This window comes from Adelges cooleyi, unplaced genomic scaffold (assembly GCF_023614345.1).
Source record: "Adelges cooleyi isolate 19-005CV unplaced genomic scaffold, UGA_ACOO_1.1 ACOO_flye_CR_arks_rails_tigmint_CR_PRNA_446, whole genome shotgun sequence".
Classification (NCBI taxonomy): domain Eukaryota; kingdom Metazoa; phylum Arthropoda; class Insecta; order Hemiptera; family Adelgidae; genus Adelges; species Adelges cooleyi.
In genome coordinates, this window is record NW_026096129.1 from 896,418 (window position 1) to 920,940 (window position 24,523).

The following is a 24,523-nucleotide window of genomic DNA, read 5'->3' on the forward strand; positions in this document are numbered from 1 at the left end:
TTCAGCGACCGAATCTTCATAAATTAACAGTTAAATGCAATTCCTAGTTGCTTAGCGAATATACTTTTGAGTTGTTTAGTTAATTTATTTAATGCAAAATAGTAGTTAGGTACGCCGGCTTTCAACTATCGAATTTCTCGCATCAGTTCCCACGAAATCGGCCCGTTTTAATGACATTAGTAATTGGCAAACAAGTTCTATACCATTAGATGCCAAGAACTAGTTGTATTGGTGCAGTACTCGATGTCATCATCATCATCATTATCATATTATTATTACACCATCAGTGAAATTCGTTATGAATGGAGGAGACCTTAGAATGAAATTAATTATGGAAAATTAGGCTCGTTTTAAAAAAAAAAAAATATATATCCTATTAAAAGAAAATCTATTAAACTAATAGAATTGCATTGGAAATTATCCGGGTTCTTCCTATAATATTGTATTTTCTTTGTAAGCGAAATACTTCAAGCCTTATTAGAAAGATTATGCAGTCCATCGCAATGTGCCCAAATTTTCGACACGAGCTTACACGCTGAAGCGTAATGTTTGAAATCTGCTAATTTATAACAGACAGAAGAATCATCAACCTAACTGCGAACACAATGCAACTTGCAAATGCCATAGTCTATTGATTTTCAACACACAACTTACGTTTAAGATTTACTATAACCATACTCTAACCACTACTATGGTGTGTACTACACTGTCTAGTATTTTCTAACCTAACCTAACCTTACGGTAGAAGCGTTCGCATGACCCGTCCACTTCTCATATAGCTGGCACTTTCTATGTCTTATCAACAGTGTGACACAGTAAATCTCTATTTGTTGTTTCCTTTGTCTCTGCGAGCTACGTCCATACGAGATGACGTCCCGTCCGTTGCTTTGTTTTTATCTACGGTCTAAATATTCTTATGCGGTTAAATATAAGGAAAAACACGCTGGGTATACTTTCTTCCGAGACCAGACAGAATACACCATATCAAATTTAAATTTCCAAGGCCAGTTAGGTCTTAGAAGCCATTTATACATAGTGAGTTTTGTGTGGAAATGGTTATTTTGTTATTGGGTGAAATAGGTGTAATCGAGGATTTGTCTTTTTGATTTGAGATGGGGACCCATTTGGGATACTTGGAATGTTAAATTGGATTGGGATTGGAGTGTCTTGGAATTGAGAAGTTGGAGGGTAGATTTCCAGAAGCCTGTGCTATCTAACTAATATTGATGTTTGGAGTTATTCGAATAATCTTCATATGAATAATGTGTTATCCAAATGATTATATAGATCATGGTTTATTCGAATAATGCACAACTCTGATTGTATACCAGGGGTCGCAATAAGTGAAATATTGTTATGTAAGCCAGTGAGCGAGCTACAGTGTGACCGGAATAACGGAATTACATTTTTGTAGTACATATTTGCAAATTGTTTCACAATTAGGTACTGGGCACGGTGGTAACACTGTCGCTCGCCTTCTTGATTACTTCATTCAAGTTGTCCACCTCTAACCTGTGTTTTCGTGAACACTGTGTCTCGCGCGGGAACGATACTGCGCAGAAACCAAAACGCATGTGCAAGCCTAAACGGGAGTTGGTTTCTGCGCAGTACCGTTCTCTCGCGAGACAGGAAGATTCACGGGTAATTTAAAACTGCTTTGGACTCACCTTTGTCGCAGTTCTCGCCTTGCCAACCGGGTATGCACTCCTTGCGGCCGTCCGTGTCGCCACACGTGTAATGACCGAACCGGTCGTCCCGGGGTTTGCAGAGCTTGGTGCAAGTCTGACCGTAGTAGAACCTGTCGCACTGCACGCGTACCCGGTACGCCATTCGGGCGGTGCGGCCCAGATGGGATAGGGCTTTCCACTCGTTGCCGGGCAACAGTATGCCCGAGTAAGTGGCCTCTTCGATGACCGACAGGCTTCCTGTGAAAACGCAACAACGGTAATGGAATTAATGATGAATAGCGGTAAAAAAAAAAAAAAAAACACAATACGAGTTACGATCGATTTGTAAAAAAACAATAATAATAATAATAATAACTAATAAGCGTTGGCGGTCGTAAAAATGTTCAATTATGACTGGAGATGCTTTCGGTTAATTTGCTTCTGCGCCGCAATTTTCATTTAACTCCGGCTCACCGATTGGTCTTTTGTGTTTAATCCACACACACACACACGTTTGCAGCTACCCTATCTCCAGAGTATAAACGCACAATCATCCTCGGACCGGACATGTGAAGTTTAGTAGCCCCAGACAAAAAACACCACAACCGTTTTCCCTATTCCCGAATCGCGGAAACCCCACGGTGGAGATTAGGCGATGATTTTACAAAAACCGTGACCCTTGACACTATAAAACTATGGAGAGTAATAATCATTAAGGGCCATTGTGTAGGGAAAACTTATAGTTCAACTCGGCGGTGCCAAACCGGCTTGAAGGGTCAAATAAAAAAAAGCTGCCGTCCTATGTGTCAAAAGTACTACAGCCGAGTGGGGTTATGTATAGGATGTAAGTCTAACTTACATTAACGGAGATCGGTGCTTTTCAAAATGCCTACATTAATTTTTACAAAAATAAAATATTTAGGCTAAGAGTAAGACGAAAAAGAAATGTCCAGTCGTGAAAATGTTGAAGAAATCAACAGATAACAAATCTGATCAGAATGGCGGGAGTCATCTGATAAGACATACTGATATAGAGAAATCAGACGATAAGAGATTTATGAGACTAAAACCGATTAATATTTCAACGTTTTAAGCTGTAGCTCTAACCTAACGAGGCGTGTCCTCTACTTATACCTATTATAACTTCTCTCCTATTAAATATTTATAAGAATTTTTTTTTCTGTTACACCAACGACGTGGAATCGACACACGCTTATTCTAAAAAACCGTTCTTCTCGTATGTCGATGGTAATAAATTCAATTAGAACACCCATTCGGCGACAATTATCGCTACTAGATTTTAATTAAAACTAACACTGTAACTGTGTCATTAACGGTCGGGTTTATGTAATAATAATAATGAATGAGATTTAAATCTCGGTCCATTGACTCGGGCTAATGGATCCGACGACTCAAATAATTAGAACACTCGTCCGCGTTTGTACCGCAGGCTATAATTAAAAAATTAAAAAAACATACCTACCCCGCAAGTAGTAACCCTAACCTTATTATATATTTATATATAATTGATATGTAAAAAAAAGAACCGGCCCAGACATCTGGGCATTGTATGCAACACTAATTTCCAACTTGGATATGATTGACCAGATAATCCAACGTGCAATATTGTGAATTAACGATTGGTCCGAAGCGGAGAACTTAAAACGGTGCCTCGTTTAACGACTTGTGTGTTAAGTCCGAATAGAGAAAAAAGGATTGAAAGTTTCTACAGTGTGGCCAAAAACATTCTAACAAACGTCTGTAATGATGTTATAATTATTAGAAGATGGCCAACGCGTTTTCGTGTGATAAGTATCTTTACGGTGTTAATTTTTATCAGTGTCCGGGGCCTGTTATCACTATCAATCATCGTTATCAGTGTTTCTTATCGGCTCTGTTCTACAGCGTGGTCAATGAAATGTTAACCGACTAATTGCTATCAGTAATTCTTATCACTTTACGTTATTATTGTGAACATTGTGTACATTATTTCCGGCACTTTAATTTGGCCCTACTGCGTTAAGTTAAAAACCGTTAGAGTTTTTTTTAAATATATTGTTTTACTATATTATGGAGTGCACTTTTTGGTTTTATTTGATCTGTGTCGCAACGTTCGTCATCATCGTATTACTATAACCAATAATTAACCGCGTTTAATATTATATTACTTTTGGAATAATCTATTGCAAAAAGATTACACAATGTGTGCACCGATGTATTTATTTCGATTTATATTATTAATATTGTTAGATATTATTGTAATAACGATAATGATAATAATAAACGACACCTATAGTGGCGGTGGCGCGGCATTCTTGTTTTCCTCTGAGAAATGATTTCGATTATACATTTTTTTTTTCAGTTGTAAGAAGCGCGGAAGGAGAGGCGACGACGGACAAATGATTTTTTGACAGACACACATACAGATATACATATACACTTGTATTTATAGGTACGTATGTACCTGTGTATTATACCCAAGGTAGATGACGATTATAGGTATGCCAAGCGTATCAAAACGCATATACGAATTTATATCGGAAAGATTTAATACATATATTATGTGTGTGTGATGGTAAAAAAAAACAAGGCGGTAACGATTCGATTCGGTATACACAATAATAATAAAAAACGTAATGTGGAATTTTTAAACACCTTAGCTAACCCCTTTTTTTTTTTTTAATGACGACACAACAATGGGAATCATCGTCGTCGTTGTCGTCACTGCAACCGGCACACACACACAAGTCACAAGTGTATATAATATTCGGTTCGTCCCGCGGGCGTGTACGGATGGTGTATTGGAAAAAAAAAAAGATAGCCCCGAAAGAAGAAGACGAATTATATATATATATTATTATTATTATTATTATTATATAAAACATTCCTACACGCCCGAACGAAATAATAATGAATTGGACGAGGAAATCGGAACGAAAACGTACAATTGTATTGCACAGCACTACTATAAGGAGTATTGTGAACATCTATAATATGTAGGTGTATATATATAGGTATATATACACCTTAAGTATATTATGGTATTGGACGTGACGACCGGCGACGACCACACGGTAACTACCGCGACGAAAGGATGCGGTACGAGCCTCTATATATTTCTCATTAAACGAGCATGCGGCCGGAGAGGGTCGTGTCGCCGCCGTTATTATCCCGGGCATCATCACGTACATAATATATATTTAATATATAATGTAATATAATAAGCCGAGAGCCCAGAGTCGCCGTCCCTATTGACGATTTAATAACACACACACACACACACCGAAAAATAACATAATTACTAAGCGAGCATATTAGTAGTTAGGCATACTACTACTACGGTCAGTACGCCCCTTTTTGTTTTTTTTTTGTAGGGGGGAGGTGGAGCTTTACCCGTGTGTACCAACGCCAATAACGACATCACACACCACCGAAAGATATGATAATATGTGTGTAGGTACACTTACATAGCACAACAGCTAACACCCGTTCTCTTTAACTTAATTCCAAAGATAATTACTAGAGATGTATAAATGTCACCGTAGGATTTGCGCTAGGCCAGACAACTGTTAGCCTTCTAACTTTGAAGAAGTTGTGTTGTGTGGAAACTCATAAAAACTGAGGAAAAATCCCTGTCTACAAACCAATATAAAAACAGAATACAACATAATAGACGAGAGGTTAATTACCGATAAGAATAAAAGTAGAAAACGGCAGAATTAGGAGATTCTCGATTTAATCGTGTACGGTGATGGACTTTATTAACGTTAATTATTATTTAGATTAGATTACAATTAAATAGAGATTTTTCAAAAGGTATAAATTTGCTTAAATAATATACATATTATCATAATAGTGATCGAATTTTCAATACTTTGATCGAGCCAATGTGTGGCTACTGATATGGCATTTTCATTTAAGAGAATATCCCACTTTGATTACTTGGTGTCAATAATAACTAATGACAATTTTGACATAAAATTAGAGATTGATACCAGACTAAAAACAAAAGGTTAGTTAATAACCGCTATAACTAGGGTTTGGGAAAATGAAACTAAGCTATATCACAATGTCTAAAAGTCCAGGTGTATATACAACGATGATGCGCCCAGTACTCAGACTTGGTCTTAGAGGCCACTACCCCCCCAAAAAAAAAAAAAATTTATATATATTAATATGTATTCACTCACCCGTGTAGTTGTTGTAGTCCATGGCGTGCAATATAAACGTAAACGATCTCTGTAACAGAAAAAATGAACATAAATTAATTACAATTATTTTACTCAATTGTGTATGTGCTGTACTTTGGTAATGTTTAGGGCGAAACAAAAATGAATCACTTATATTATTACAACAAAAAAACAATAATATTAAGCCATGCTGCGCCGGTTGGATACGGATATAAAATAAAATCGGATTAATATATACCTATAATTTTCACCCGTGGGAACATCTGTCCGGATCCGTTTTGATTAACATGTCAAAGTCAGACTAACCCACAAACAATGCAACAATAATATTTCAAAGGACTTGTTATAAAAAAAAAAAATAATAATAATAATGACCATATAAGTTCCTCGAGTGGGTACAGTTGGCGGCAACCAGATTATTTTGTTTTTGTTAATACAAAACACTAGCTGGGCTTGAACAGGCTTTTTTCTGCGCTCATTACCGGAAATAACATTACTCGGTTTTCACTTTGCAAAAGGCTCACGTCTTGGCCTTCCACTTGAACGCCAAAAGCACCTCGTATCAAAGTGTCAAATCTATTGAACGTTTGTTGTCTTGTGACTTTTTATCAGAACGCATCTAGGATGCAACTCCTTGGAAAACCTTAAGTTTCGGGTATTTTTTTTTTTTTTAAATAAAAATTTTGGTTTTTTAAATCTAATTGATACAACGTTGAAGATTGCGACATACCTATAAACGGGTGAATGAAAACAATATCGAGATACTGGTCCTCGACGTCATGGGCCATACAGCTATTGATATTTGAAAAATTAGTTTTTCGTGATGCTATATTGGTGAAAAACCGGCACACTTAGATCTCGTTTCGCTTGTTTAATGTATGTATGTATTATTATATTATATTATTACAACGACGTTGTGTGTTCTATTATAAAACATATTATATTTTGCAATTCACTTCAGGTTTGACGGTGTACGCATGTTTTTTATTTTTGTAACACTAAAAACTCGATTATTTTCAATGCCTTGGTACTCAAGGATTTCGATATAGGTATAAATAACTAGGTAGATATAGGTAGATACACCTATAAATAACTTTAAAAGTAATTATCCAAAACTTGTTAATGACCAGTCAAAATTGTCAGCAAATTTGTTACCGTTTGAGTTTTAAAAGTTGATAGAGCTGTGTGAAATCATTTTTTTTTTAAAAAGTGAATACTGGATTATGTGGTTTCTGGAAACTGAAATTCCCATGTCAAATCATACTCAAGGAGAAGGTACCTTGTCACAAGATTCACTGGACTCACTTGTATATGGGGTTATGTTTACAGAAAAAGATGAAGACCCGATTAGAAATTGATAAGGTGGCTAATAAAAGTAGTGCCAACGAAATTATTATAATTAGTTTTTTCAAAATTAAAAAAATATATTTTAAACGAGGTGATTTATGTATTATCGTTATTGCCATATCCATCTGATGTAAGACACTCGTTTTCTGGAGGAAAATTATTATTTTTAAAATTATTATTTTCCTATACTTGAACTTTAAGTATACAGAAAATTGTCAACACCATTTCTCATACGCAATAAGACTATAAACTTTATCATCATCGTGAACCCATTGTTTCAAGTCGATAAATGGGTAGTGAAAAAATTAAATTGTCGTTTGAATTTTTAATTTTCAATAATCGGTTCGTTTGCTATGACTTTGTAAAGATTTGAATTTAACAGTAGCTCAACGAGTTGCCCCATTGAATAATAATATTGACCCCCGTCGATAACACATTATTATTTTTAAATATTATAATATGTATAACCGATTCTTTGAAATAGTAATAGACAAGCGGTTCAAATATTATATAGTGACGGCTACTAGTAATATAATACCAAAGAACATTGACAACATAGTTGAAAATCTTCACACGAGTCTTGGCAAACGAGCAGATTAATAAAAAAATCAATACAATTCAAACGGTAACGTTGTTTAAAACCGTTTGTCCACATATTTAGGGAATTAAAAACGTTAAAAAACATTGTAAAATACAGGCAAACATTTTCACGTGTCTGTTTTAAGTGTTCAACCCCGTCGGACGGTCACATGTACACGCGCTTACCTATAATAATATTATAACATAGTGTACATATTTATGCGATTGTCCTCAAAGCGCAGGTTAAACGTTACTTTTCTCTACTTTATGCACATGACTTAGATTAATAATAATAAAAAAATAACCAATAGCGTATGGTTCGGATCTCCGGCGACGTACAATATTATACTGTATTTTATATATATATATTATATGTAGGTAGGTAGGTAGGTAGGTATATATAATAGGTACATGCAATACGTGAATGTGTGTATAATATAAGAAAGATCTGGTCAATGTAAGACACGGCCGCGTGTATACTTACGGCGATAAATAATATAAAATAATATAATAATATTTATCGTCGTTGTTACGATTATCGATACACACACACACACAAAATACTCTGTTAGGTAGGTTATAATATATTATTTTATTATGATGGTTTTTTTTTTGCTTGCTCGCTCTCTCCGTCTCTGTCTTAGCGACTCCGAGACGTTGACATCCCAGAGACCGTGTCGCGAACGCGCGCTCGACGACCACCGTTGACGATAAATCATACACGCGAGAGACAAAACACAATATTATCATAATAATAATAATATAAGTTTTATTACACAAAACGATAAATCGGATTTTCTCCAACCCGGGCACGACGCACGCGATTTCGCTCCGCACAACCCATATCCGTACCTTCTTATACCTCGTCCGTCTTCTTCTTAGGTGGAAACCCAATATAGAAGAAAATTACTCACTATCCGGACCTGGCCGGCGGCGGGGCAAAGGTAATCGTCTAATCACGACCGTAGTATTAACAAGAGCCGTGTAGTTCTTCTGCGGCCGTTTTTCCGCCAAGTCACCACCGTGTGCAGCATAATGTGCGGATGACAAGACGTCCGGACGCGTGCGGCGGCCACCACCACCACCACCACAACCACCGCCTCGCACCGTTTCTTAATTTTGTTCTCTGTACGTCTCTATACAACGTCTCGTACTCGGTTTTATTTCTTCTTCTTCTACTTGTTCTCGCCGACCACCCCCTCGACTACTCGACACACGATGACGATAATGATAATAACGATAATAATAATAATAATAACGACCTAACCGACCGTCGGCGGCGGCGGCGACGGCGGCGACGGTGTTTTTCCGCTACGTCACGCCGAGGTCTCCTAATTGCCCTGTGCGCCTGCACAGCCCACGCGGCGGCCCCCACACCGAATCACGTCGGTCTCTCTCTCTCGAGAAGACACAACAGAGAAACTACTAGGTATATACAAAGTCCCCAATACACACATGTACACGATAATAATAATAATAATAATTACTATTTACAACGGGGTAACGCACGGGGCCGATTGTTTAAAACCGTTCGGTCGATTTTTTTTTTTTTTTTTCATAACGAGACGCGATGACGAGCAGCCGAACGAGTAAAAAAAAAAAAAACAACAACTATATATGTATAACATAATCACTTTTTTCTAATAATATAATAAGGTGCCGAGGTCTCGATAATAACACTTGCTGCCACCACGAACACACACACACACACACACACAATAACACATCTCGAAGGCGTAAGTACACTTATAAGGCGCCGCCGCGCCGTCCAAGTCCAAGATTGAGATTATATTAGAGGTATTAACCTATTACCGTGTTGCCGGACGTACGGGCACACACACAAACATGCCGAAAAATAATAATCGTATAACGTCATAATTATTTAGTATATTTGTATATTAAATTCACGGGTAACCGGTGACACCCCCCGGCCTCCCCCGCCTCCTCCCCCGGAGAGGTTAGGTTAGGTTAGGTTGACGGCTGACGTTAACGGATTAAACGAAATGGCCGAATGAATACGGGGATTAATTAAACCGAACCAAACCACCTATTCTTCGCAGGTGGTGTAAACGAGGTAAAAAAAAAAAAAACGTTTCCTGCGTTTTATAATATTATTATTATTTAAGGTCGCCTTGCCCGAGCGGATCTACAGAAGAAGCTTGTGTGTAAGAAACGAATTTTATGTATTATATCAATTTTGGAAATTATTATTATAATACAAAACAATACTATTATCTTTAATGTTAATTCGATCGTTGCCCAGAACAATAGGTCGAACACGCACGACCGTCTAGAAGTCACGATAACATTTTTTAAAGATGTATAATATAGGTAGGTATATTTGATATATACATACGTAAACGGCTTAATTGCGTTACACGTATAATTATTATACACTTACACGCGAACCTCGGCCGACCAAGTCTGTGAACGCTGAATTAATTTCGAATTTTTCCTAAAACGTTTTCACGCATCCCGGATCCGAATCTTAAGCGTTTAGTATACAGGGTGAGACGGTTGTCGTGGGCCAGTCAATATTATCTCAACGGATGGCTCAATTGTTCAAGGTTCTGGGCGAGAAAGGGCGTAAATTATTTCTAAAGTATATATTTTTAACATAAGTTTGGCAGTTTATAATTGAAATGTTAGCAAATACAATGCAAATATCGCCTCCTTCTCTGGCCTAGCCGATTACAACACGGTCACTGTTCCGACAATAACCTAGCCTAACCTAACCCAACGGTTTAGATGTTAATTATTCTTATAATTAGAATGTAACACAATAATGTCCGGTCCGACATAGTGTCTGGTCGATAAATTATCAAACGTGAATACTAATTATTGATTGTAATAAACCATAACAGCCGAGAAGGGCATAAGTCAGTATTTGAATTTTAAATATTATATTCTCATATTATTACACAATTCGGAAAATGACACGACAAACGAAATAACGTTATGTACACCGCCAATGATTAGCTGATGGCGTTACATTTGTTAACACAAGTTATTATTATGTCATTAAATTTTGTATATAATTGCTTTTTTTTCCTACTACGTCCAATTTAAAATAAATTGCTCGATTCGTTTGTCAAGTTAAAAGCATTTGTTGGTGTACACTCATTCGCAAAGAATTACAAAAAAAAAAATTTCATTTGAAATACACTAATTGGCAGTAAAATAAATAGTTTTGAGAGCCAAAAAAAAAATGGACAGTTGACCGCCAAACTATGAATCATGGTGTTTAATTTTTATCCATATAAGGCAGAACAAGTCGTTGGTCTTGAAATGCACATATTATTATTATCAGTCTGAAAACTAAATAAAGGGCACCATTTGCATTAAAAACTATATTCGGTGCAGCACATTTGAGTACAGTATTTCATAATATTTTATATAAAAAAAAAAAAACATTTTTAATATGATGATTTATTGCCTAAACATGATTGTTCCTTCTTAGAACATTGTCTTTAGACATTATTATTATTATTGCTATTAAAACGGTCTAAAGTGTTTAAAGAGATAATGATTTCCATGCAGAATTTTTTTTTTACTCTTTTATTTAAAAATAAACTATTCAAGCGAAAATCTAACATTAATAATAAAATATACTATTTTTTGAAGCTGCAGATCATCATAATAATATAAAATATAATTTTCAATTGTAGGTAATAACAGGTATCAATTGAAATTTAAATCGAATCGAAGAAACTCATCAAACAAACGTTGACGGATAAAAAAAAATAATAATAACAACATTAATATTCTTAATAATATTCTTGTCCGTTCACAGCGTTGTCTTAAATAATAATTTAATATGTCTTATATGCCTTACATATACATACACCGAATGTATTAAACCTAAAACGGGACATGTTTTAGCCGAAAAGGTATTGGTTTTATTTTTTTTTTTTGTATAAAATAATATACATATTTACATAATAATAATAATATGTATATTGATCTCGTATTTACCACACCCACGAACTGGTCGAGTGTTTTTTAAATTTTCGACCATACAGCTGGTATAGAATGTTAATATAACATATTAGTATTATTAAAATAAACCGTCTTAGATATTGAAATGAGATAAAGCATAGAGACATAGAGAGAGAGAGAGAGAGATAGATGGCACCGGTGGTCGCGGTGGTGACAGCTTTGTGACCATCTGACATTTTTTATTTTTTTTTTTTTTACTAGTGTTCCATTAATGTATGTATATGTATAGCAGCAGCACAAATGTGTATAATACTTACAAGTACATTGAAATAGTATCTAATAGTAATCCGTGATCGAAGATAATAATATATTATAATACAACCGGGCCGTGTACAACCACATAGCTTGAAAGATTTCGCCACAAGACTGTATATATATATATATACACACTTTTTATTAAGACTATGCCTACTACCGTGGTCGTCATCCTGCTATTTACATTTTATCGGTTTCTGTACAATTAGGTGTAGGCAGGTAAGTATAATGTATATGTATAGGTATAAAACATAATATCGGATGGTGGTGGTGGCTCGTGCATAAATTACATATTGTATATAATGCGCCTGTGTGGAAACCGCACGCGGATGACGGATGACGGCAAAAAGAAGTTTCAATTGATAATAATAATCACTATTCGCCTTGTACATAATAAGTACAAGTGACGTTTGAATATGCACCGTCAATTGCACGTTATCGAACGGCATACAAACGGTATATAATGTGTATACAAACCCATACTATTTGCCCGAGGGTAAATTGGAGACAATTTTTTTTCAATAATAATATTAATATTAAAAAAAAAACATATGATCGCCACGCGACCTCGTGTATACGAGGCCGGGGTACGATTGAATGAGATCTCCTCCAATAAAAAACCTATAGCTGTATAGGTGTACACCGGGGTACTAATGAGCCACAGACTACCTACAAACGCATGTACAGGTATAAGACCTACCTGCCTACCTAAAGACGGTATACAAGACGGGGCTATTATGCCTATTAAGTGTACACCGAGAATGTAATTAAACGCGCGCGGTTGATGAATCGTGTGCAACGTTGGAGAGATGAATGATGAGAAGTCTGTACGCATTAAGAACGGCAGCACCGTACTTAGAGAGGTACTACACACCACACACATGTAGAAGAAGAGACAATAGGTCCAAGTAGGTATACATGCGACGGGGGGGATTTTGATTGATTTATTACAAGCGCGGTGGTTACACGCGGAAAATAATAATAAATATATCATGCCAGGTATATAGGTAGGTATATACCGAGAAAAAAGCGCACAAGACTGGCGCCACCAACAACGACGACGACGGTAATAATAATATAATCTGCGGATAGTAAGATGAATAAAAGAAAAATTTTTTTTTTCATACAAGTATACTTCTATTATTTTCCGTATAAATTTATTAAAAAAAAATAAAAAAAACTCTGACGCGACAGTTCAATTGTACGCACAAGGGGGACAACAAGCTCCAGGCTTATCTAGTGCAATATTAATATGTATAGGCAATAATAATAATAATGTGCCGTCGGTGGCCGGTCGTGGAAGTAATTAAAAAAAAAAAAGTAAGTAGTAGTTGCACCGACTTGTTGGCGACGTAAGTACGATAAAAATAATTTTAAATAGAAAAAAAAACAGTATAAATAAAATATATTATATATATATATAACAACAATTACAAGTCGCGGACGATAAAAATACGTTATTCGGTACGCGTACTCGAAGGGTAAGTGAAATAATAATAGCAATAATATAATAATAAAAAAAATAACGATATCCACGTTTAATTTTTATTATTTTTTATTTATATACACATAAGTACTACTTTACGGCGGTTTATGAGTTAATATTCTACGTGTACCTTCCTAGTCCGCAGCATTCAGAATAATTTTTTACAAGCTCACGGCGGAGACCGTATAATAATAAATAATACCTATACCGGATCTCTGAATAAAGTCTGCTGCTGCCTATGGAACGCACGCCCAAGCAGAAAACCTACTTGCGACAACGGCCAACCGAACAAAATTGGTGAAATTAGCACCCCCCCCCAAAAAAATTCAAACCCCAATCCTTAATTTGTACGCATACAGTATAAACAATGTACAATGTACTATATTACTTTTGTATCTAATGGTTTGAAGATGAGAATAATTGTGTTCGGTCAGGTATGCGTTTTTTTAGCACCACCTAAAGATGTAAGTCCAGTCGCGCTTATGTATAATTAAAAGACCCGGCGAAATGACAATTTTAAGCATTCAAAACCTTTGAATTAGTATAGCAACCAGTTAAAGAGATCTACGCCACAGTGTGTGTAAGCATTTCCCATTCAAACGTTACATATTTGTCTACTATACAAAAAATGTATAACTTCACAATCCATACAATTTGTACACGTTAATAAGAAGATGCGATGAAAAAGAGTAAAACGTGACGGTAAACAATTATTACAGTACCACCTGATAAGGAAATTAAAAATAAATTGTTTTCTTGTATTTAGAAAATAATTATCGTCATATGCAATTTTCTTTTGAGTCTTTTGGACTCATTTAACTAACCGGTCAAGTGTATTTTTAAGGTCTTTGTGTACATTTTTATTGACAGATCCGTGTGAACAACGAAAAGTCTTAATAGTCAACCTAGTTTCCTAGTCGAGAAAAATCCCAGTCTTCTTCTGTAGGCAACCTCAAAACCTATGTATACAATATAATATTATGTTCCACGTGGTCCATTCACCACTTGTCGATGGTTTTTTCGCGCCAAGTTGTTATACACAATGAACATATTATTATATTACTATTTTGTTCATTTAAAAAAATTATTAAGCATAATATATCACTATAGTATTAGAGTCGAGTCGGGTTTTTTTTTAATTCAGACCGGACGCCGGTGGCCATAGAACGTTCCCACGACTACACAGAGTGCTTCAAATAAACCATATTATATTATACACCGAATTTACAATATATGGCGTATTTATAGCAAAACGGTTGCTGTATAAACATCAGCTCTAAACGGTGATAGCGGCGATTGCTCTCTGTTGACCGGTGTCGACGATGATGCCATTGAATAAACCGAGACGTGGTAAAAAAAATACATATAAGAAACGACGATGATGACGATAATAATAACACTTAATATAGCTGTGTAGTGGTGTAACAATAACCGCAACCGTATAAATGTGACCCGTCGCTACTACTTTATACAAGACCATCATCTCCTCTTAAACGGCTATTATATTGCCCATCGTCGCCCGTTTTTTTTTTTTTGGGAAGTCCGTATTATAATAATAATATTTTGTAGCGATTTGAACGGTTTTTTTTTGTTAATACCTATCGTTAAACAAAAAAAAAAAAAACCGCAGCAGCTATCCTCTCGGTCGAAACCTCGGCAAGGGGTCGTCGGGCCACGTGTGTGTATGTGTGTGTGGCCGGCAAGACCCCTGCGCCGTTGTAAAAAACAATAAAAAAAAAAAAATTACATTAAAAAATTCAAACACGTTCAAACTCGACTAGACCGCGTTAAATAATAATAATTAATCGTCCGTGTGTACACACTATATTCATTGCAACAATCCACAAGATATTATGAAATTATAACCCCTCGATGCCTCAATGACCGCAATATACAGAGAGACTACTCTCCACCCCCCCAAAAAAAAAAATTTGGCTGGCAGCTGGCGGATTAAAAAACCGATGACCGGGGGACGACCGAAATTATCGCTATATTGTTTCCTGCGGTACGGTTCATCCTATCGTCCTTAGCCTAACAAGTGTTTCTGGCAATATAATACAACGTGAAGTGCACGCGAGGGACACTTTGAAAAAAAAACCGCGGTCAACGGGGGTTGAAACAATAGGCATAATCCACGGGCCGACCACCCCAACCAATCCCCTACCCTCCGTCGTATAGGGCATGTATCCGGCCGCATATGTCGATGTCGACTTGGAAAATATTATATACATTATTACCGTCCGGTATACATTATATTATAGTGTACACAATACAACAGACAGAGAGAACCCATTTGGGTCCACGGGGGTCGACACCGCGAAGAATCGTGAGCATTACATACATAAGCCCCGTGGGGAACGTGCGAGCGGTGCTTGGGCACTCACTATACTTACTATACTTGCTTGCTTGCTTATTGGTGTACGCCACAAATAACGAGATCGGATTTTGTCTGGCAGATTTCAAGAGAGAAAAGAAAAAAAAAAGAAAAATCTATCCATTTTTTTTTTTTTTTACCTCTGTTAATTACGCGCGTTTATTCCTCGGTCGCGGATACACACACACACACACGTCCTATCTATCCCGTCCTATCTTTTTTGACGTGACCGCCTATCCATGTATATGTGCTTAGGTGCGTATAATGAGAATCGCATGCGCAACAACAAAGGCCTCGAAAAAAAAAAAAAAAATGCGCTAAAATCACACACATACAGAGAGAGAAGGAGGATTAAGGAGAGTGTGTTTGATAAATGACTAAATTTGCACGAACGCCGATGGCACGCAAACCACAAAGCCGCTGTATGTGTATACACACTCTTCCGAGACTTCCGAGAGCACGCAAAGACGTTTGGTTTAGTGTCTTTACCTCGATTAAACCCGAAGATTTCGAAACCCGACCGCATATAAAGACAGACAGTGTACGATATACCTATATATATATACCTGCACTGCGTAACTGTACGTGTTAATTAACTCCTGCGACGTCGCCGAGACAATAATTATATTCTTATTCTTATTCTTGTTGCGTCTGATCGGGTCCGAGAGACGTTGTTTCGTATACGGTTATTTATCTATATCTAAATATTATAATGTCACGAATAATATATATAAATCAACAACAGCAGCAGCAGCAGCAGCCGGACGGACTACGGGGCTACTAAGTTGTGTAATATAGAAATTGCACCAACCGCTGCCATAAAGCTCCTTTTAAACAAAAACATGTCATCTCCTCCTTCTCCCTAGGTTAGGTTAGGTTAGGTCATAACGTCTTATCGTCCCACGCCTTTCGTCTTTCACTTAACACTACATGTTCCTCCGTATTGTCCTCTCTGTGTGTAGATAAAGTTATTATTTGCTAGCGACTTCTCTCGCTTTGACCGCAACCAAAGACTCTTCCCAGATCCGATTTAACTTCCTCTCTTCTCAAAACATTCATCCAGAATACTTATTTAAGTTCCTCGCCTGTCGTTCCGGTTCAATCCTCTCTTCCCCGAAGCCCTAACCGACTTTACAATTTAATTAATCTTTCTTTTAGGTTGTTCTACTCTCTTTCCTCTTGTAAATTCTGTTAATTGCTAGTCCAATATTGCTGGTTGCTATTGTTTTTTTTTATATTGTCTTTATCCTTTTATTTAATCGGAAAATGTTTTAAATTATTATCTCTAGTAGTAGATGTGACAATTGGCCGAGGCTTTGTGAACATTATCATGTGCCTACTGATCAAAGGGCCAACCGGGATTTGTCCGGTGTCCCTGAGGACACTGACGCCTAAGTATACAGTTACCCAGTACGGTGCAGTTAAAACTAATGATATTTTACATTGCAACCGAAATAGCCTAAAGGGAAAATCACATAATATATTACAGGAGCCACTGGCGGCCACTGACTTTTGATATTTCTAAGTAATAATGAATGGTATCTGGCAGGCTACTAAGCCTATCTAATTGGGTTGTTCCTCATTTGTCCGCTTATTAAAAATATCTCAAAAATTATGTTTTTTTTTTTTGAAAACTAATTGATGAATTAATAAATAATATGTACGTATGCCGAAAACACGTGTTACACAACACTTGAAATCAACATGTAAATCCTGTTTTTTTTTTTTGTAGTATTAAATATATAATATGTAAAATAATTATAATTGTTTTTTTTGTTCTTTATATTTATTCGAATCGGGGAAAAATCTAATGACTGGTGCACCTTGAACACGCTTGTAGTGTTTTTAAACTATTTCAAAGCCCCCAATTTACTGAACATAGAACATTCATGGCGCCAGTTTTTGGCGAAAACAACACCGCATGGTAGGAATTACAATATAATATCGCCGGTTGTGTCCTGATTTTCATGTGAACACACACCGTCTGTAGACCTTAGAGGAGTAGGAGGCGTTGCAGACTTGGCTTTGTGGCAAAAAATAATAAAAAATTGCCAAACGAAATTAATAATAATGGCGACGGCGGCGGTATAAGAAAATACAAAAAAAAAAAAAAAATACAAAAAGGAAGAACACACGTCAGAGACGAAAGGCACTCACGCTGGTGGAATTCACTAATTAATCGGTGGAAAAATACCGCGTTCAGGTCGACTCTGTTGGCCGAGACGGCGGTTGTCGCTATTACCACCACCGCCAGGAAATTCCTCGGCCAAACCGACACACAGCGGTATGCGACGACCAGTGTCTCGTGCTATATATTATAAATGGTATTTATATAAAATAAATATATAGGAAATAATAATATGAGAAAACCAAAGAGCACGCGCTCGCGGGAAAAGACCCAATTAACGGCCCGACGACGACGAAAATACTTGTGTCCATCATCGTCGTCTTTGCCCTACACCGACAACACCACCATTCCACCACCACCACCACTACAGGTTGCTACCCTAGCTTTGATCAAATGAAACCGGTTAGTGCTATTAATAAACTATAATACTATTCATCATAGTAATGGTGACAATAGATTTTCGATTTTGGTGCCGAAAATAACATTATTAAACCGATAAGAAACACTGATAACGAGTGTAGCTGTTCAACGATGGTCGACGGTGACGACATCACAGAATAGATAAAAGCAGAAGGGTAACCTAACCTATCCTAACCTTACTTTTTCTTATATATTTAATACTATCAGTTCAGTGTGTTGATATTACGGTTTGTATTTTATAATATATATATTTGTTTAAATAAGTTATAACTTTTAAATTTGTTAATGGCTAATTGTTATGTGGTTTATAAGAGTGTGATAACAAATACAATTATTACAACAAAGTATCTACAAATTATACACGCCATTATATCTATCACTGTAAGCAGTGATAACAGCTGTAAACATGTGATAAGGTTTATATTCCCACAAAGATGGCGGAAAATGGTACACTCGGCGAATCTAGTTTATTATACAAGTATATAGCTGTGCTTTAAGTATACAACGGACAATGGAAATGAATATTCTAGATAATACTGTTATTATAATAGATTGGACACCAAAACGAAATTATTTTGACCGGCTGCGCGACGGGTAGAGGTATACCATATAATAATATGTAAAAGCTCCCTCTTAAGATTATTGTCTTTTTTTAATTTTTAACCGGAAACACAATATCATCATAATATATCTAATATATCGTGCGTGCAGGTGTCCAAAACCTACACCTATACCCTCGAATGGTTTTTAATTAAGGGCGGTCAACCCCGTGTGGTAGATTAACCGGGGGACGGACAGACGGACACACACGGCGGCCTTACACCATACATAATATATAGAATATATGTAAGAGGTATGTGTTGGTATATAGTATAATATTAGCTACATATAAGCGTGTGTGTGTGTGTGTGTAGGTATAAGTATAAAACTTATGCGGTTGTGGAAGACGAGACAGACCGGTTGCCGCCGCCAAGTGTCTGTGAGATCCGAGCCAATTAACGAAAATCCGATACACATATATATATATATATATATATGAATTTATATAAACGAGTATAGGTAGAGGTAAAAAACAAAATAGGTAATAATAATAAAAAAAAAAAAAACGAATCCACTATAAATACTGAAATGAAACGGATAAAAAAAGAACATACACCTAATATATATATATATATATATATATATATATATATAATCGAATCGGTATAAATTGTTGTCACCGGTTCGACCATTGTTGTGGTAGGTATGTTTGTGTGTTCCTGTAGCGAGATAGGAGGGCGGGGGGGGAGGGTGGAAGGAATCGAAAAATTATTCAAATCCGTCGATAATATATCACCTTGGCCGTTACTAACCCTATAGGTAGGTGTACATGTTATACTATCTATATGTGTATCTCTCTATAAGACGTGTAAGCGATGCGTCAATCGATTAACTTCTAAGACAATATTATTATTATTATTATTATTGATAATCTCTAGTGCACACACGGCTAACGACCCCCCCCCCCCCCCCCCACACCTACCAAAAAAAGAGATTGGTCGGTTATTAATACTGTCGTTGCGTCCTTGTACAGGTATACACTATAGGAGAGTTAAGTCAGATGGTTGTCGATTGATACCGGAGAGCCCCGGTCAACGTGGAAATCGTGGTACACAGATTACACGGGCCGCCACCGCGAGAGTCGTGACTGTTTAACTATATTAATGGACAAAAAATAAAAAAAAATAGATAAAGAATAAATATATAAAGTAGGTACACGTCAAAGGATAAGAAAATTCGAAGGGTATTATTTTTTATTTTTTTTTTTTTCCATTTAAATCCGGCGTATCGTATAGTGGGACAGAGAGAGGTCTAATTAATTAAGATAAAGACGGGGCCATGTGGGTTATATAACAACACATTATGGAAGGCACACACGATCACGGTCGTGCCCGGGATAATAAAAAATAATATTCTATTAAGTGGACCGAACTGGAAAAACATGAAAGACAACACACAATCGTCCGCGTGTACGTACATATACAGGATGTTCGGCGCAGTGTCAATAGGCCAGCCCGGACGTCTAGGGCGACCGCTCCCCCCCCCCAAAAAAAAAAAAGCTTTCCGGTTAGGTCTCAACGTGTGCAAGTCCAAAAATAACGACTTTGGTGAGCTTTTCCTCAAAAAAAGAAAAAGGGGGTGAGGTTCACATCAATGTACAAATGCTGTGACCAAGCAAGAATGTCAGCCTGAAAAGAAAAGTCACATCATTTACAGCCTCTGGCTCTGACTATACCTCTTTTGAGTTGAGTTGATTTTTGCTTGACTGAGTCATATTTAGTGAACAAAAAAAAAACCCACCGTTATTCAAAAAATTCAATTACAAGGAGATAATTCACAATAAACGACACACATATATTATATATATAGATAATATCCGGCCAAGGGTCGCACTTATGTTGTTATTATTATTATTATCATGTCAATAAAATATGTAAATGGCAACTCTGCCGACCAACGCGCGGTTTTTAGCTTCGGCGCGTTGTTTTTTTTTTTTATTATATGTATCGATTATTTTATAGTAGTATTATAATATTATTAATTTAATATTATTATCCGTTTTAACATACACTTCCATTTGAAACGTGTACGGAACGAGGAGAAAGAGGCATTTAAATATGTATTCCCGGAATGAAACGGGTTTTTTAAAAATCTGCTGACTTGCCGGCGACGATAGCTCGGGTCGGTTCTTTTTTATATATTATATTATATTATATTTAATTTTTTTATAAACACACAACCACAACAACGGCGACGGCATCAGCAGCAGCAGCAGCAGCAACAGCTCTTACTAAATCATCGGCGCGGTTTGTTTTATGTTTGACCGCGCACGATTACCGAATTATAATATTGTAACACGTTAAACGAATACAAAAATATTTTCAAAAAAAAAAAATACCACCAACGCCGATTTTAATATATAGTGTACAGTTCCAAGCACGGAGAGCAAGTACAGAAAACAAATTATGCCCACCGCCGTCGGCCAGAGCGAGCAAAATTACAATTGGAAATCTTATCTCGATCAAACACTATTAACGCTAATTGTTGTTGGCTATCCCTAATGACGATATTACTATAGATAATATCGTTAGTATTTTTTTATTATTATAAGCGAAGCTGTTGCCCGGTTTATGGGCAAACAATAACTATATAATGTCCTCCTTATTGTACAGAGCGGTGGAATGTCGAACGATCGCTAGTTATAGGAAGGAAGAGTTGTGTATATATTGTATACATTTCATAGATAAAAACCACAATTGTTTTCTAATACGCTTTCTGAGCTTTGCGGTTTAGAAATTTGAAATTGGACTTGAAATTCGAAATTGATAAATATAGGTTACTTTCAACTAATTTTATGGGTCAACTGCCAAATGTAGTAGTTGTGATGGAAATAGGCCTTTTGAAATCGAGAGCGCCAATTGGATAGTTGAGGGTGTACCGGGTGATCAGATATCAGATATGGCAATACATCAACCCTAATCGTGTCTACAATGAAAAATTAATTTTCGAGCACATAATTATTGTCATTAGACACAACGCTTTTATCGATATTTGTATTTTTATCTGTAAACGCACTGATACTCACTTACTACTCATGGGTAGATGGTTGTGGGGGGGGAGGGGGACGAGCTTGGTATACTAAAAACCTTAAAACTTAAAATTGGCGCTTTTCGAAATACCTATATTGTTATTTTTCACCGGGAGACTTGTCGAAGTACAAATAAACGTAGCGCTAATTTGAAGTTTTAAGGTTTTTTTCCAAAATCCCAAGCCCCCTTGTGTTACTACTACTCAGTACACACTTATGTAGAATTATTCTTACTGTTACTGTGCTTTAAACCTAACCTAACGGCAGATTCGCGGCGAACCGTTCTATTTGAAAGTGATTTCAACACTTTCAGTTGTAATAACGTCACTTACAGTTAGTGTACTGGCTTTTCACTTTCAGTTACAACGTCACTTACAGCTATAATCAGTGGCGTAGCAAGGGTATGGCGAACTGTGCCTACGCCAGGGGCGCAAAATTGTGCTTCAAAAGTGGTATTTTTATTCTACCTACAAAAGGATTTTTTTTTATTATACAGTAAAAATACTGAAACTAATTCATAAAACTTACAAGATATTTATGCTGTTATAGATATAGCGTTAAGGGGACGTCGCACCTCGAAATAATAGCACCAAAATAGTACTTTTGTGTTTCCAATGGTATGAAGTCTACAATGCACGCAGGGATATAAATTATAAATTGTTTGAAAGATGAGAACTTTAACTATGCTTTGTTGGAATTCGATTTAAATTTTAAGATAAATACATTTAAATAATTAAAAATATTCCCTTTCTTTATGCCATATTGTTCCACATCCAAACCAACTATCGAAAATTGGTTTCCAACAAAACATAGAAAAAGTTCTCACCTAGAACATTTATTATAAATTTAAATGAGTTTTTTACTCTAAAACCACCCAGTAAGCCATGTTTTTGGAATTAGAAAACTATGTTTAGATGAAAAAAAATAATTAAAATCGATGACAAAGATACTGCGATAGTCGAAAAACTAAATTAACTGCCTAAAAATAATTCTTATTACTAATCTAATAATTACAAATTACAATTTAAGATTTAAATTGAGATATCACTTACAGCCGTTAGCGGACTGGCTTTTCACTTTCAGTTACAGTTAACCTAACTGGCTTGTTTTTTTTTTGCTATAATAAAACGTTGACACGATAACTAAATAAATATCATCCATCTACAGTCCGCAATGTGGCGGTGGACCTCGTTGGGGAAACAAAATGATAATAATATATATATATTATTCGTTTGTTTCATTTAATTTTAATTGGAAAAGGCGGTTTACCCGGTCGGCACCGACCTTGGGCCGACTCAACGCGCGTGTGGTTGAAAAACCATTATCCGGTCCGGTCGCTTTTGTCGTCGTCGTCGTCGTCGTCGTTGTTTGTTACTACCGGCCGGTGGTAACTAATTAACTATTATTATTATTGTAATTAATTATAATGTATAATATATTATATGGACTTAATCACGATTATGTAATGTTGTTTATTGTTTACTCACCGTCCAGCTAAAGGAAAACGGCAACGACAGCTGTCCCCGGCTGTCGGACGAATCGGAGTCCGTGAGCGTGAACGAGTTGCCGCCCAACACGGGGCTGGACGTGTTGCCGAACGAGCAGTGCAGCTGAGCGGCCGCACCGGCGGGGGCGTTGGCGGCCACGACGACCGCGGTGGCGGCGGCGGCTGCGGCTGAGGCTGCGGCTGAGGCGGCGGCGGCCGACGGTTGCGCGGCCGCCGACCCGGACGACGGCGGCGGCGGCTGGCGGTTTTGGTATTCGCGCAAGCACACCCTGAACAGCGTGTTGCACTGGGCGGCGCCGATGCAGTTGGTGGCCGGCCGGGACGGCGCGCCGCCGCTGCCGCAACACTCGCCGGTGGCCAGCTGGCCGCGGTAGTTCTCGATTTCCAGTATCTGCAGCTCGAAGAAGCCCAGCGCGCTGGCGTCCTGCATGTGGTGGGGAAAACCAAAAAAAAAAAAAAAAAACGCACAAGTTTTTTATATTATTAACGACAAGTAGGTGTTGTATACATAAAAAAAAAAGATAGAACACACATAATATTGTTATGCATATTTATAATGTACAGAATGCGATTGAATTGTTCAATTTTTTTTTTTTGTTAATTATTTTGACATTTTTATGTCTTTTCTTTGGCACACAAACCGGACAGTTACCATACAGCGTTACCAAAAAAAACCCAGCGAAAATATATCCTTATATATATCCTAATATCCCACTATATCCTTATACATATATTTATACAACCTTATATACTTATACATCCTTTCTACATCCCTATACAGCCTTATATATCCTTATATATCCCTATATATCTTTATATTTATATCACACGTGAAAACGTCTCCAGTGGTCGCGGACTCGTACGCAAGCCCATCTCCTTCTCCGACTAGTAACCTAACCTAACCTAACCTAACCTAACCTAACCTAACCAAACCTAACCTAAC

The 24,523-nt window shown here is 36.8% G+C and overlaps 1 protein-coding gene across 1 annotated transcript in view; it reads right to left on the bottom strand.

Annotated features, from left to right (window-relative positions):
• Positions 1-23,758, bottom strand: part of LOC126842127 (protein serrate) — a gene marked incomplete at its 5' end in the record, with an annotated part of 46,808 nt that extends 23,050 nt beyond the window's left edge. The window contains 3 exons of the mRNA XM_050579019.1: positions 1,668-1,925; positions 5,858-5,906; positions 23,561-23,758. Of these exons, the coding sequence (XP_050434976.1) occupies positions 1,668-1,925; positions 5,858-5,906; positions 23,561-23,758 (505 nt within the window). The remainder of the gene's footprint in view (positions 1-1,667; positions 1,926-5,857; positions 5,907-23,560) is intronic.
• Between the last annotated feature and the right edge of the window lie 765 nt (positions 23,759-24,523).